The 16,264-nt window shown below is 47.0% G+C and overlaps 1 protein-coding gene across 1 annotated transcript in view; it reads left to right on the top strand.

The window, feature by feature from the left end:
- LOC118587582 (zinc finger and BTB domain-containing protein 16-like) overlaps window positions 1-16,264 on the top strand; it is a 129,700-nt gene that overhangs the window by 110,591 nt on the left and 2,845 nt on the right. The window contains exon 4 of the mRNA XM_036193608.1: window positions 6,478-6,564. Coding sequence (XP_036049501.1) covers window positions 6,478-6,564 — 87 coding nt within the window. The remainder of the gene's footprint in view (window positions 1-6,477; window positions 6,565-16,264) is intronic.

Here is a 16,264-nt window from a genome sequence, read left to right as displayed (position 1 = left end):
TGTTGTAAAATGCCCAAGTCTGTACTCATTGTTCTGACAGCTTATGCTTTTTTTGGGTCTGCTGTTTTGGTACACTCTGTACTTCCTTATGTAAGCAGGCATGCATATCTCATCAGAACATTCAAGATGTTTATTTTAAAATTGCGAGGAATTAAAAAAAAAAAGGACACACCACTCAACATCAGATGCTGGCAAGGCACTAGGTGTCCCCGCCCCCCCCCCCCAGCAGTTCCTTTTTTATTATTATTTGCTTGGGGGTTGGGGAAGCTTTGAAGAGGGAGGGATCTTTGATTTTTTTCCCCCTTTCTTTTGGCTTCTGCCTTGCTTCCCTAGAGAGACATCCCTCTGCATCCGATTGTGTGTAGTTTCTTTTATTAATTTCTATATGCCTAGGACCCCCATCCCTACTCCCAGTCCCATTTTTGGTTAGGAAGACAAGGGAGGAGCTTCTATACTTTGTCAGGAAGACTAGGCCAGAGGAGAAGACCACTGTGGGGAGTGTCATAGCTTCCATTGGGCCTCAGCTCTGTTGTCATTGGAATCCTGACATAGACAGGATTTTGCTAGTGTCTCTGGCTGGTTTTGGTTTGAGTTCTGTGAGCCAGGGAGTTGGGGGGTGAGATCCTCCGACCCTTGCTGGAACCTTAGATGAGTTCCAGCCTCAGCCAGATGCAGTATCTACATCTTTTCTTCTCACCGAACCTTCACCTGATTGTGTCCATCTGCATATGGCCTCTGTCTAACCTATGGATAGCACCAGGAAGTCAGGGCACAGTGGGAGAAAGTGGCTCTGTTCAGGCAACTCTCTGCACCTCAGTGTGATACTGAGAACTTCCCTGGGCTCTGGGATGGCAAGGTCCCTGGGAGCAAGGATGTCTGTCTGTCTGTGTCTAACAATCAGGCTTATTGACCCTCAGATAAACTTAAGAGGTGAGGATGTCCCACAAAGAAAACCACAGCCAGCCAGTGTATGTCCATCCTGGTCTCCTGAGGGAAGCCTGCCTGGAGATGGGAGGCTCAGAGTATACTAAAGAGAAGGGGTTTGCTGCTGTGGGGTACAGAGTGGGCCAAGAGGAATGGGCCACTTTTCTAACCTCTTCTTTTCCTGTGAGCTTTCTGAGCCCCAGAGAGAAAGCACATCCTGTAGTTTCTACAAAGGGGTCATATAGACCCCCCCCCCCCACCATGCAACAGCATGGCAGCACTCTGAATGCCCACTGTTTCCTTCCCAGGCCAATTTTATATACCAGTCTACTCCCATAGAGCATCCAGTGTGCAGGGGAAGACAGGACAGAACCGGAAAACAGGCCCATTGCAGGAGGCTCCAGAGGCTCGTCCCTAGAAGATTTAAGATCTGGGTAACTGAATTGCTGTTGATGCTGACATATTGGTCCTATGGCAGATTTTTCTGTTCCCCTCAACAAAACAATCACTCATTTTTAAATCAACAGGATGAGGGAGGTTTTGTTTGTGTGTGTGTGTGTGTGTGTGTGTGTGTGTGTGTGTGTGTGTGTGTGTTTTGAAATATGTCTTTACAAACGTGAGACTCACTTTGTACAAGATAAATGGCCCTCAAATAACAGTGCATTGAATCTCAGTAAAATCAATCATACTTTAATTGCACAAAGGCAGTGTTTTAAAGGAATACTGGGTGGCAATGATGGGGGAGCTACTATTTACTGGCCCTCTGTCTCCACCCACAATCAGGAGGCTGTCACTTGACTCACTTGATAGCTTTCTGGGGGACTTACTCTTCTAGATCCCATTTTACAGATGAGATGGCATGCTCATGGTTAGATAGCCTCCTGAGTGTCATAGCTAGCAAGTTCCTCTGCTAAGATCTGGACTACTCTGTTGGACCCAGCTCCTAAGCCCTTATCCACAACGCAACCACCTTGGGTGGCATTAATAACATCAGTGATCTCCCAGCAACAAAGAGTTTCATATTGATTAGTATTTGGTGTCTGCCTCAGAGAAACAACAGAGGGGTCAGTGAGATGGCGCACTGGATAAAGGAACCTGCCACCAAACCTGAGGACCTGAGTTGTATCCCTGGGACATGACCCACATGGTGGAAGGAGAGAACTGTCTCCACATTCGTGCCGGAGCATGCCCCAACCTCACATAAATGAATTAAAATGTAAAGAGTATTAGACAGATAATGGCCACTCCCATTTACAGCCAGGGAGCCGTAGGTTCATTGAGGTGAGAGGACTTAAGTCTTGTGTGATACCTACAGCCTCAAGTGTCTGACTCAGGTCTGGGTCCCAGTTCTCCTTGGTTCGCTGTGATTGATAGAAGGAATTGGATGGGGCCAGCTCCCCATCCTTCCTATTCTGCCCCCTCTTTGTTTATCATCTCTGTCTCCAAGTGGTCCCTTTCTCAACTCTATCTCACCGACCACTCCTCTCACTGACCCCCTTTCTACTCCCCCGGGGTCTCCTTGTTCTTGCTTTGCTATTCCATGACAGTGGTCTTGTTTCTTCCTGACTCCTCTCCTCCATTTTCCCCACAAAGATGCCAGCTCATCTGAGGCTGCTGTTCTGATCCCCCACCTAAAACAGCAGCCCTGCCCTTTATCCCTCCTCACCCAGCTTGTCTCTGTCATGCACTACTACCTGGCTTGTTTTTCTTTTGGTTTAAAAAAACAAAAACTGCATTTACATCTTGATGATAAACTCCATGAGGACATTGTACTCACCCTCTGGCTTTCTCGGTGGGTACTGTGAAACAGCCTCATGTGGGAAGGATCTGACAATCACGACCATCTTGGAGCTGGGTCCTTGGAATTTTTATGCCTCTGTGATCACCCCCAGGACATTTTGTGTGGGTAACTGTTGCTGCTAGGGCCATATACACCCACCCTCTTTCAGCTCTCATGGCCACCTTTGACACCTTACCCCCAGCCTTCCCATGGATGCTTTCTACATGTATCAGAGCTGGGTGATGTCACTGTAATGCACTTCAGGAGTGGCCGGGTGCTTTATACACATTTGAGTTGCTTTGGATGCAAACCTGACATCACACGGAAGGCGGCAGTGAACAACATATGCACAGTAAACAGGCAAGGACTGTCTTATTGATTAACAGATGAGGCCTCTATTATCGATCAAAGCTTGGCGAGGGAATTTATCACTTTTAATTTCAGGGCTGCCAAATATTTCTGCCTCTGAGCCAGCCATTCCAGAGACAATTTAATGTACAGCCTTCTTCTTGAAAGAGGGGATTTTATCTGGTGTCTGCCCCACTCTTAGTTCCTCACCCTACAGAGTCTGAGGATGCAAGTGTCTCTGCGCAGGCGTGGAAGGGATACTCGGGCTTCGTGAAGGGGAGCCCACAGTGGGAGCAGTCTTCTGTGGTATCCAAGTGGAACATGGCGGCTGACCCGAGTCCTCTGGGGAAGAGGGACTTTTCACACACTGAGCTTAATATCGTGACTTCAGCAAGTGTGGAGTGAAGTGACATTGAAGGCCACCAGTTGTGGTCAGGTTGGGACTGAGGAAGCAGTCTTTTAGTAGATGGTGTGTGCTGGCCTGTTTTTATCTTCCTCTGAACCCCGGGTGATGGTGCACGGTTGCCCTTCATTTCCTCCCTCCCACCCCATCCGTTTCTCTGCTCATCTGCCATGAAAGTGCACCGCTACTCACAGCCCCATTGATGGCTGTTTCTAAGAACCTCTCCACACCACATCCCTTTGAAGCTCACAGCTCTATTGGGTTCCTAACTTGATTGTGATTGCAGGGCTCCAAAGCAATGGCCAAGCCCAGGAGGTGCCTGCCCCTCCCAGTGTTCTTTGGGGAGCTGTGAGAACAGATAGAACCAAAGAGAATCAGATCCCTCGCAAATCCACTGAAAATCATTGATGGTTAATGATTCGGGCAGAGGGGAAGTTGCTCATTGTGAGGGAGCTGGAATTGCATCCAGCCACGCTCCCCCATCCTGACCCTCTCTGCTTTTTAAAGCATGTCCTGTGTGCCCCCTCCCCTGAACATGGATGAAAGTGGTCCTAGCTGTCACCTCCAAACACACAGGCACCGCTTTGCCACTGTCCCTGTAGAATTTTTCTTGGCTTCATTTTCAAAGCTCTGTAAGCCATGGCCAGGTGCTTGGCCTGAGGATATCCTGTGGCCTTCGGGGACCCCCAGAAGTTGTCCTAGGCTTCCTTGTGCCGCTAGGTAAAACTCAGCCATAGTCACCCGAGGCAGATGACTCTAATTATTTTGAAGTCTCTTCAGGAAAAGCAATTTTATATCTGCCCTGGAGTGCTTTCTCTCGCATTTAGTCAGCCAACTCTTGTGCTGAACACATACTAGGGAACGTATAGCCTGCTCATGACTGGGAATGTAGGTGTCAATGAGACTGGGGTCGTCATGCTCTGCAGTCCTTACACTCTTCATTGACAAAAACTCTTCTTTGGTGTTTAAGTCTTTATATTTTGATCTGTATTCCTCGAGGCACAGATTTTCAAAAAAAATTTTTTTTTTTGAGGCAAGGTCTTTGTAGCCCAGCCTGACCTGGAACCCACCATGTAGCCTAGACTGGTCTTGAACTTGTGATCCTTATGTTTCGTTTTCCTGGGTGCTGGGCTTGTAGATGTGCACCGTCATGTCTATCCTCAAAAAATTTTAAAACAAATACTGGACTGATTTTTGCAATCTGACATGAAGGCCTGATACATCAAATGGGTAGCTGGATTTGGTCTTGTTGAGTTGTTAGAAGGGAGAGGGGAACTTGCCTAGTTATCCATAAGGCATCTTTGCAGGTGGAACCCCGAAAAAGCTGAAAATAAGGAGGATTAAGAGTTCTGAAGTCAGGCTGTTGATATTTACATCTGTATCTACCCTCTGTTCTGTGTGACAGCTGGCACACCCGTAACCTCTCTGAGCTTGTGGTGATCCATCTGCTAAATGGAGGGTGTGTACTCCAAATGGTATTGTTAGGACTTGATGAAGTAATGCATATTCAGCATTTAGCATTGTGCCTGATGGATAGTAAATCCGTGGGCAATCCTAGGTGGATTGAAAATAGCAGGAGGGTCTACAAATGTGCAAAAAACTTGTCTGGTGCTTCCCAGACTGTAAGGTAAGACCTTCAGACACACATAAGGAGGAGCTCAGACATGTTGAATGGCACAGAGCAGGTTGAAAGGGGCAGAGCAGTGAGGGCTGGAGGGCATGCCTGTGGTGCCTGGTCTTGAACATGAAATGGTGTGGAATAAATGAAACTCGTGCCTAAAGAAGATGCTGAGAGACAGTCTGGCTATGTAGTTGTGTGGCTCACTGGGTCAAGTTATGGAAAACCCAGAGGTGAAATGAAGGAATTGAGAACAAGAACAGACTGACACCCTCTTACCTAAAGACAGATGAGGAATTATATGCCCTTTAAAGGAGGATCAGACAACCTAAATCCTACCTTGAATGTTCCAGGCATGATACTGCAAAGGTCAGGATAAGCGAGGATTTTCCCTACACAACAGAGAGATACATAGTGAAGACATTTTGAAGAAAAAGCACCAAGACTTGAGACCGGTGACCCTTAGATGAGATGCAGAAGACTATTGAGGAAGTGGTATGATGGTGTTTTACACAGACATGGTGACACTGTGGCTTTGAGCTTTGTAAGTGTGGCTCATGCTGGCCCTAAGAATATTGATGGAGGTTAGGTTGTTGTAGGCTCCCACCAGGAGTCAGGCAGATAACGTCATAGGCAAGATGATAATGGCTTCTCAGAGAGTCAGGCTCACAGGATGTTGTGGCAAAAGAAAGATAAGTCACCTTGCCTGGCCATAAAGGCACAGCTATCAAAGCAGAGGCCTCAGTGATGACCAGGGATTGAGGGTGTAAGGCATGCAGAGAGGCAGAGGAGGTGTAGAAGAATGGGCAGTAATGAGGAAGAAGGCAGCCCCTTCATGGAGCCACTGTAGCCTACTCTGGCTGGAAGGGAGTGAGGTGTGAAAAATGAAACATGAAAGACGGTACCCCAACAAGAGCTGTGTGCATCCTAGGAAAGGGTTTGGCCATAATCCTCACAATACTGGGAAATTTTGCAGGGATATTAAGTGGCCAGATACAAGGAACAGTTAGAGGGTTTCCAATGAATTAATTTTGTGCTTCCTGAGCCAGAGGGTGTGTAGATATAGATAGTGTGTACTTTTCTATGAGACACAAGGCAGCAGTGATGTCTCTCTTTGTTGGTGTCTTTCAGTCCTATCCATCCAGCTAGCAGAGCCAATCTTTCATCTTTATGAGACATCTTACCCAGACTCTGTCTTAGTTTGTCTTAGTCATGCTGATTTTAGTTCTTCTCTTCCAGGAGACCTAGGTGAGTGGTCACCTGTCCAAGACAGATCTGGGCTAGCTGCTGGGGCTATGGATTATCTCCAAGTCAGAATCTTGTATCCCAGCCACTCCCCTAGTAGCCAGGATGCTTCCCACCCTCTGGACTATAGTTCTAACATCAGCCATTTCTTTCTTTCAGCGGGTGCCAAAGCCTTTGTGTGTGATCAGTGTGGTGCCCAGTTCTCAAAGGAGGATGCTCTGGAGACACACAGACAGACCCACACTGGTGAGTGTCCCTGACTCCATTCCCCAGACTGCCCAGTATTATAGTACAAAGGAGATCCTGGAATTTGGTGACATTCTCATCCTGGCAAATAGTATCATCATGTCTAGGGTCTTTATGGACGGGAATGGGCTTGTGTAGACTCCTGTCCATGGGGATGGCCAATGGTTACAGATAGGAGAGTCCCCCCATGAGAACAGCTGTTCAGAGTTAGGCCAAGATTCTGTCTGTAACAAGCCAGTGAGCCTCCATCTTCCCCAGGTGTCTTTGTGTGCTCTTGCTGGGGCCCTAACGAGTCTGTGGTGTTGACTAAGCATCCATTTCCCTAGCTAGTGGTCAGAAACCTCTTCACACTCTCTCTGGTGAAATTTCGAAATCCTGGTGTAGCCATGGTGTCTGATCCTCCGTGGTGTACCAGGTTGAGTCATCATCCCCAACACATCCATCTACACGCAGGGATGTATTTGAACAGTATTAACTGACAGAGATAGAGCTCTGTTGGATTCCACAGTGCTGACTGAACAGCATCAGCATCATCTCATCACCATGATTGACAACCCTGTTGTCATCGTGGTTAGGGTTCACCCTGGTTGGTTGCTCACCACGTGCCAGGCACTGTTCTCTTTGCTTTCCATGACTCCTTTTGACTAGTCTTTCAGGAACCCTGTAAGGTACTCTTTAAGTCACAAATTAAGAAAAAGAGTCTTAAAAGAGGGCAGGTGCTTGCTGAAGTCAGGAACAGAGACATGTGACAGTTCAGAGGTTGGATTGCCTGGGTTTCATGGCGACTGGGGCAGTTCCTAAATGGAACTGTGGATTAATTCTTTAACCTCTTTTCATTTGGGTTTCCCCATCGATTAGTAGAGTGGAGCAAACTTTGTCAAACAGTGCTTTGTGAGGATTAAATAAAATATTTTACCTGAAGTGCCTAACAGAGTGGCTCATAGTAAGTAGTTAATGAATAGTAGTTGATTGATACAATTTAACAGATATTTATTGCATTCCTGCAGTGTGTCCGGGCTGCTGGGGGCATTTAGGATACAGTAGCAAGTGAGACTGACACTCTCATGGAACTGAGGTGGTTGCTGGGACAGAGTTTGGGCCACAGCCTATGATACAATGTCAAGTTAAAGTGGGTGCAACCAAGGAAAAGGAAAGCAGGTGAGCAGGAGAACATGAGAGGAAGAAAGTAGGATTTCAGATACAATGGTCGTGGAAGAAGGCTTTGAGAAGGTGACTTCTGAGCAGAAGCCTGAAGGGGGAGCTACTCAGATGCCCCTGGGAGGTGTGCCTGGGCAAAGAGAGGACCTGCTCCTGGAGAAGTCTTGAGATCAGGTATGGCCTCTTAAGTTCAGAAGAGCAGTGGGCAGAACAGAGAGCAGAGTGGCCGGGTGAGCACGGAAACAAGGCAGATCGCTCAACCAACGCTAGAATTTGGGCTTTGTTTTGGATTTGCTATGGACCCTTCTGAGGAACATGTAGTTAGTTGTTTCATTTGGACACTGTGACAAAGTGTCTAACAAAAGCAGCTTAAGAAGATGGAAGGGTTGACTTTGGCTCACTGTTTGAGATTATGTGTCTGTCATGTCCCTCCTCAATTAAACCTCTTTGGACACACCTTCTCAGACACACCCGGAGGTGTGTCTCCCAGGTGATTGCAAATCCAGTCGTGTTGACACAGATTAACTATCACCAGGGGAGGGGAAATGTTTGCAAATCACATGTTAAACTTATAGCTAGAAAACAGAAAGAGCTCTTACAAGCTGAAAATGCAATACAGATAACCAAAATAGAAAATAAGTAAAGGGAGTGTCACATAACTCCAGAGACAGACATAGCCAAAGATCATACATTACCAGTGGGAATGTAGGGGGGTGCACAGCCACTTTGGAGAACCACCTGGAAGCTCTTAAGAAGTTTAAACATAGACTCACCAGATGACAACAGTTTTACTTCTTCCTGTCTACCAAGAGAGATGAAAATGTGTGTCCATACAGAAACTTGAATGTGAATATTCATCGTGTCAGTCAAGTGGAAGTAACCCAGTGTTAATCAATTAACTGACAAGCAAAATACTAGGTATACATGTGCAATGAATAGGGTTTGGTTGCAAAATGATTGAAGTATTGATAAGTGCTGTAGCACTGCTAAAGCTTAAAAAACATTCATTGAAAGAAGCCAGACACAAAAGTTCTTATGTTATATGGCCTCCATTCATATGTAAAGTCCAGAATGGGCAAATTTGTACAGAGTTGGAGTACATTAATAGATGCCAGAGGCTGCAGATAATGGGAATACATAGAGGTTGACAGCTGAGGGATACAAAGTTTCTTTTGGGGGAGACAAACATGTTCTAGAATTGACTGTGATGATTACACAATATACTAAAATCCATTAAACTGTATACTTTTAAAATAAAGGTATTCTTTTAAAATAAAGGTAGATATGTTGCATGTCATGTGCATCATAGTTTTTAAAGCTGAATGAATATGTACGTGTGTGCATATGTAATCTGTCACTGTCAGGAAAACTAACTGGTAGTCCACATATGCCACCTCATGTATTTTCATAGATAGATAAATATAGATCTATAAATACATGTAGGTCTATCCACACACAAACTTGTATAGATAAGGGGAAGATAATCCATTGGGGAGTCTTAGGGGGAACTCTGGAGATTAATTCCAGGGCCCTGTGCTTGCTGCATGTGCAGTCCAGCACTGAGCTACAGCCCTAGGCTCCATTGAAGGACTTTGAGTGTTAGTGCCCTGACTTGATTTATATGTATGGAAGAGCACCTATGTTGGGAGTTGACCATAGAGAATGTCTCAGCTGTTAGCTGCTGTGTGAGACATCACTCCAGCAGCCCCTTAGAAAAACCAAGTGTTCTGAAGGTTGTTGGTTGGGCTCAGCTGGGGATTCTCACTTGGACCCTCTGGTGGCTGCCATTGGCTGATAGCTGGGGCTGGCGCCCTCTGAATCGTCCACTGTGGTGTGTGTCATGGTGACTTCCCCACTCACATATCTGACTGAGAACTCCTCCAACAAAGCCGGTCAGCAGTAGAGCAACCTCTGCCTGTTTCTATAGAAGACAATACCTCAGACTACAGGAGTCAGGAAGCACACGAACCCGGCCTTGTTACAAGCTAGGAGAACAACTAGAAACATCCAGTCTCACCTCTGCTCTGTTTTACTGTTTAAAATGGTCACAGGTCAACCCCAGATGTAAAGGAGTAGACACCTAGACTTCCCTTCTCAGTGGCGAAGTGGTGAGAACCTATGGGGAAACAGAAATCGGTAGCAGCCATTTTGGAGACAGGCAGCTGCAGTGCCTAGAGGATTGAAGGATGGGTTGAATTCTGGTGCCATTTTCTTATTGCTAGACCACACAGACTCAGGAATCCCACTCTGGGAATTCTGACATGGGGTAGCTGAGGGGAATCCAGCTTTGTCAGGTCCTTCAGGTCCTTCTAAGCCGGAGGGAGGCTGGGGAGGCAGAGTCCTGAGGGGAAGAAGCATCAGGTGAGTTGCTCTCAGACAGACCCAGGTGCTCACTGATTACCTGCTGTGTCATTGGCATGTGTCTGGGGGTTGGGAACAGCATGGCCACGTTCCAAGAACACTGGGGACCCAAGCGTGGTCTGTGAACTTTGCTTTCTCCCGGAGACCTTGTGGCTTTCTGCCAACAGAGACTCTGTCTGAGAGAAGTCAGCTCTCCAGTGTCTGCTTGTGTGGTGATAAACTGATGGCTGTTCAGTAAACCACATGTGACTTTCTCTGCAAATATTGGGGGAAACTAAGCTCTGGCAAGGGCGAAGAGTGGAAAATTGGGATAAAAGGCCAGGGTAGAAGCTTGGTGTAGGCTGTGGGAAAAGTACCCCAGAAGAGCATCAGCTAGTTACTAGTACAGAGCAGGTACTCCAGAACAGCTTCCTGATGCATGGCAGGGCTCCCTTACCACTAGTGGTAGTACTTCCTGCCAACCCCTGATGTACCCCTCAGCTGCCCTGATGTCAACCAAAGAACATGTGAACTCCATTCACCATCTCTGTTTTAGAAAGGAGGCCTCAGGAACCAGAGCTGGGGCTTGGTTGCCAGAGTGTTTACTGGCAGTGTGAATTCCTGGTTCCCATCCCCACCCAACACTGCCTACATGGAACATGGTGGTACATATCTGTAATTCCAGCATCTCCAGAGGTGGAAGCAGGTGGATCAGAAGTTCAAGATCATTTCCAGCTACTTACTAAATTTGAGGCCAGCCTGGAGTACACGAGGCCCTGACACACACACACACACACACACACACACACACACGCACGCACGCACGCACGCACGCACGCACGCATGCGCGCACATATGCATTCACGCACGGGGACCCAAGAGAAGGGTTCCAAGGGAATATTAAAAATAATACTGGCAGGTATGGTGGCATACACCTTTAATCCCAGCATGTTGGAGGCAGAGGTTGGCTGATCTCTGTGAGTTCAAGGCTAGCCTGGTCTACCTAGTGAGTCTTAGGACAGCCAGAACTTCATAGAGAGACCTTGTCATAATAATTAATAATAATAATAGTAATAACAACAATAATGATGATGATACTACTACTACTACTACTACTGATAATAATAATAATAATAATAATAATAATAATAATAATGCCACTGGAGACAGATGAGCCAAGTGAGGTGGCAGGTGTCACCAGAGAGCTCACAGAACAGAGAAGAGATCTGAAGAGAAGAAGGAATGGAGACTCGGGGTAGAGTAGAACATTGCTGGTGTCACTTGATACATCAGTCTGTCGCCTACTCCAGCAGACCCCTTTTACAGATAAGAAGATGGAGACCTAGAAGGTACCCATCAGGAAGTCCGGAGATGAAACCTGACCCAACTCCAGCTTCAGTGCTTTCCCGACAACTCTTCAGCTGCCCGTACTGTGACACGCCACACTGTCTGTGAGCCTGGGGCCTGAACAGGTCAGGGAGAGTCTGCACTGTCACTTAAATCATGGCCCTGTCCTGGCGATCCTCATGACCCACTTAACAAAGAATTCCCAACACTCTGATGCCCACATCTTCGTCTCAGGGAAGGATATAATTTCCCTGATTCAGATTGGCCTAAGCATTCCCTGACCAAGGCTCCACGTGGGGAGGTAACACAGGCTAGCATGGGATACGAGATACGATGTCTTGCAGGTTGTTATTGAGCCCCTAACTGAATGTAGTAGAAAATAGCTGTAATTCCAGTGTCAGCTAAGCAGATGGTACCATCACCTCTCCCCCTTTTGACTCCACTTAGTCTGGATTTCTATCCTGGTGCACATGACACCCCCTCCCGCCCCCCACCCGCCATCCCTCCCTGAGATCTCCATGGGCTCAGGCTGGCATTTCAGGGAGGCCATCCTTATGGCGGGGCTGGGCTTTGTTGTCACATTCTGGTTTTCTGTTTGGGTACAGCAAAGACTTTGAAGAGATAAACAGAGATCATTTTACACCTTTTATATTATGACAGATACATACTGCAAAACACTGCTGCTTCCAAAATGTTTGGGTTGCAGAGCAGCGAAGAATTAACAGCCAGGCAGCTCCCTAGAGGCTCGTACTTCATTTACACATCAGAAGTTTTTTTTTTTTTCTTTTCTTTTTTTACCCTGTTCAGTCAAACCAGAGTGAGAAAACACATGCGTGTGTGCATACATTCATATGCACACCCAGGGCACCTCCTGGGTTCAGTAGCAGGACCATCTTAAATTAATAAGTAGTTCTTTAAGTCCAGATAAACTGATAAATACCATTAATGGCTTAATTTCTACTCCGGGTTTGAAATTTGACGCACGGACACTATCTTGGCTGAAGAAACAAGTGGTTTTGTGCCCCAGGTTTTAATGACCAATCCGTAATATAAATTGCTACATCACTGAGCAGAAATAGCCTCTCCTTGTCATTTGATCTGGAAACTTCTCTGGCCAGGCAGCAGTTAATAAATTTAAAAATAATTACCCTCTTTATTCAAAGTCAAACTAATTAGGAGTGGGTTTTACAAATCATAATGTTGTTCAAGCCACTGTACATTCCCTCTTGAGACTTGAACAGGCCTAGGGGCAACAGACAATACTGGATTCCAGGTGGTAATAAGAGGGCAGAGGAGCTGTCTTGGCTGCTGGCCTCAAGGGGAGTGGTTGGGACAGTCTTCACCATGTCTCAGGGTCTCAGGGAGAAGGCAGGCACTATCAGAGAGGAGCCCATGATGATTCCCGTGTTGGAACCTTCAGTTCTGGCCATCCATATGGAACTCTGGGCAGCTGCCTATTTTGGTGTGAATATGGGAGAACTGGGGTCAAGGCTGGTCTGTGTGGCAGCCAGGCTGAGAGACAGAGTCAAGGAGCAGAAGGGGTAACAGGTGTAGATGCTCAAGAGCATTGAGGGAGAATCAATATACTAGGTGGGCAGGATGACCTCTGGAAAAAATGACTCTCCTAGTGGAGTGGCTTAGGTTTACATAGCCAACTAGAGAGGAAAGGGACCCTGTGGACTATATGAGCCTAAAGTCTTAAGTGTAGAGTTTCGGGTACCAGTGCATGGTGGTCCAGAACTTGGGATCTGGTGTCACACCATTTTAGCTTTGTCTATAAATTTTATCATTTTGGTCGGATTGTTTAACTTCTTGAAGTCAGTTTGTTCACCACAGTACCAGAAACATGTGGTGCTTGGTCTATATGGGGTATCCTAAGGATCTGATCTGCTAATCCACGGAAGCACTCAGCATAGGCCTTGCGTGAAGCATGCGTTCAGGAAATGGTAGTGGTGGATACTGTAAGTGCGTTATCCAGGTCTTATTAGAGATGGAGAGCCCTCATCCCCTCGCCAGGTAGGTGGAGAGAGGAAGGGCCATGTCCAGAGTGATGGTGATATGGGAACTACATTCAACTACTTTCCCAAATTGGGGCTCGGGACCTCCAGGATTCTACTTGTGTCCCCCAGGCAAGACATCACCTCTGACATGTCTGTCAAGTCCACAGCCACTCCAGCCCTTCGTGTGCACTTGAGAGAAATAAGAACACAAGGGGTCCTCTACTCTGAACAAACTCATGAGGTTGATTTCATAGATATGGAGAACCCAGAGCCTGGCATGTCCGATGCTTCCATTGTCCTGCCCTAGCTAAACAAGGCTGGACCAATGCAGAACTGGAGCCCGGATTAAGCAAGTGTTCCAGCCTCAAGCAGTGCCAGGTGTGTCCCCATCACATCTTAGGGCAGGCCAGGGTAATGCCATTGAGGACTCAGGACAAGAGTTTCCTGGTGAGATCTCACATCTTCCATCATCAGACACCCAGATGTTCTGAATCTCCTGCCTTCTCATCAGACTTTCTACACCTTCCTACCCTTTCTCCATAGTGAAAGAGAGAAGCACAGACAAAAGATGAGTAGAGATCATTCCTGGGTTTTGCCTCTGTGGGTTACATGGAACTAGACCATAAACTTGGCCCTGAAAAGTTTTAGTCTCTTCTTCTGCCACAGCCTGCTCCAGAAGACCCTCCGTGTCGACAGTCTTGTTTGCTGTCAATCAGAAGAGGTTATCCAGCTGGTTTTTGTCCCATTATTCCTTCATTCACTGTCTGAGTTTTGGGGTGTCATACTGGGTATGACAGGTCTGTGTGGATGTAACTCAGAATGGTGTTAAAACTTGGTTCCTACCTTCCTGAAAGTCACAGTGCTGGAAAGACATGAGGGAGCAAGTTGAACTTGGCGTTAGATATGGACACTTGAAGAGCTGGCCTTCGTGGGTACTTCATGGGTACTTCATGGGCAACTCTTTGGTACTAAGGCAGCGTTATTCCTCCTTCATCTTTGCTGGAGAACACAGAGACCTAGGGGGTTGGGAAACACTAGTCCAGGACAGAGCTAGGATCAGTATCTCATGGTTTGCCCATAGTTCCTTCTTTAAATGTTATCTGCTCTTCCTGTGCGTTGTGGACATTGGAATCTGATATGCATGCCAGGGGTGTAAAGCCCATGTTTGGAAAAGGCAGCCAGTTAAGAACAAAAAAATTCCAGGATAGAATTAGGATTCACATGATTTCTTTTTCTACCCAAGCTTCTCTCCTCTCTGACTACATAATAAGAACTTTCTTTTGCTGGCCTAGGGGGAAAAATTGGCCAGGTGGCAGTGGTGGTGCACGTCTTTAATCCCAGCACTTGGGAAGCAGAGCCAGGTGGGTCTCTGTGAGTTCGAGGCCAGCCTGGTCCACAGAGAGAGATCCAGGACAGGCACCAAAACAATACAGAGAAACCCTGTCTCAGAAAAAAAAAAAAAATGTTTAGTTTTCACATTGCCGTGTGGTAGGGGAAGCCACTCAACCAGACTCAGATGTTTAGACACTGCTTTTCATGGGCTTAAAACTGGCTTCAGGCAGGTCTCTCCCAATCCAGAGGCCCTGCATTGAGACACACCAGACAGCGAGGGTTCTGCTATGGACTCTACCTTTCTGCTTCCAACAGGGAGTGGGCATTGGAGGACACTTGCTCAAGGGACTCTTCCTGTTTCAGGGAAAAGAAGACTAAAAGGTTCTGTCAGTTGCTTTTCTAGTTGTTGTGACCAAATAAATAACCTAACAAGAAACACCGTAGTGGCAGGAAGGGCTGATTCTGGCTCACAGTTAAAGGGTAAACAGTCAGTCATGGTGGAAGTTTCATGTTGGCAGGAGTGTGTAGCTGGGACTCTTCCCTTCCTGGCATCTTGGTGAAATAGGAAACAGAAATATGGGGAAGAGGTATTCATCTGCTTTTCACCTTTACCTCCCCTTTGTTTTCTGTCTGAGACTCTAGCTCAGAGGCTGATATTGCCCACATTCAGGGTGGATCTTCCTCTTCAGCTGCTCCTCTTTCGAGATGCCATCACACACATACCCAGAGGTGTGTCTCCTGAGTTATTCCAAGTCCGTTCAAGTTGTCAATGGACATTAACCATCCCAGAGGTGTATATGTGTCCAGCAGCTCTTGGAGCCCTTGGGTGATGCAAACTGTGTCCCCAGCTCTGTGTGTTGGCAGCCTGCCACCCAAGGTCTCACCTTTGATATGTCAGTGACACTTAAAAGAGAGTGAGGCTGGGCTGGAGAGATGGCTCAGAGGTTAAGAGCACCGACTGCTCTTCCAGAGGTCCTGAGTTTAATTCCCAGCAACCACATGGTGGCTCACAACCATCTGTAATGAGATCTGGCGCCCTCTTCTGTATACATAATAAACAAACAAACAAACAAATAAATAAATGAGCGAGGCAAGCCCTTGACTGATCTTCAGGTAGGAGCGGGAGCCCTTGTTTGAAGGCTCCTTATGGAAGCTGGCTGGGGGAGGAATGCAGGAATATATAGAGGCAGAGTCAAGGGTTTAAAGGGTAAAACCAGCATGTCCTCCCCTCAGGGTCCCTGCCAGCCAGCCTTGTCTATCTGCTGACATGAGCCTGGCTAGAAGAATAGGTTGGACACTTAGAAGCCATGTCAGGGAGGCAGGATCTCGGCCTCAAGCTCTGTCTCTGTCTCCCAGGGCCCAGCCCTGGAGGAGACAGGAGAGAGAGGAGCATGCAGATGATGAGAAAGAATCTTCATCTCCCTGATACTTTACATGAAATAAAAGAGGAAGAAAGGGCCTCAGGCCCCTGCCCAAGGTGGAAGGTAGTGGGGAGGGCAGGACAGTGAGTCATCAGATGGACA

The sequence above is a fragment of the Onychomys torridus genome, chromosome 7 (genome assembly GCF_903995425.1).
Source record: "Onychomys torridus chromosome 7, mOncTor1.1, whole genome shotgun sequence".
Taxonomy (NCBI): Eukaryota; Metazoa; Chordata; class Mammalia; order Rodentia; family Cricetidae; genus Onychomys; species Onychomys torridus.
This window is presented reverse-complemented; position numbering and strand designations above follow the sequence as displayed.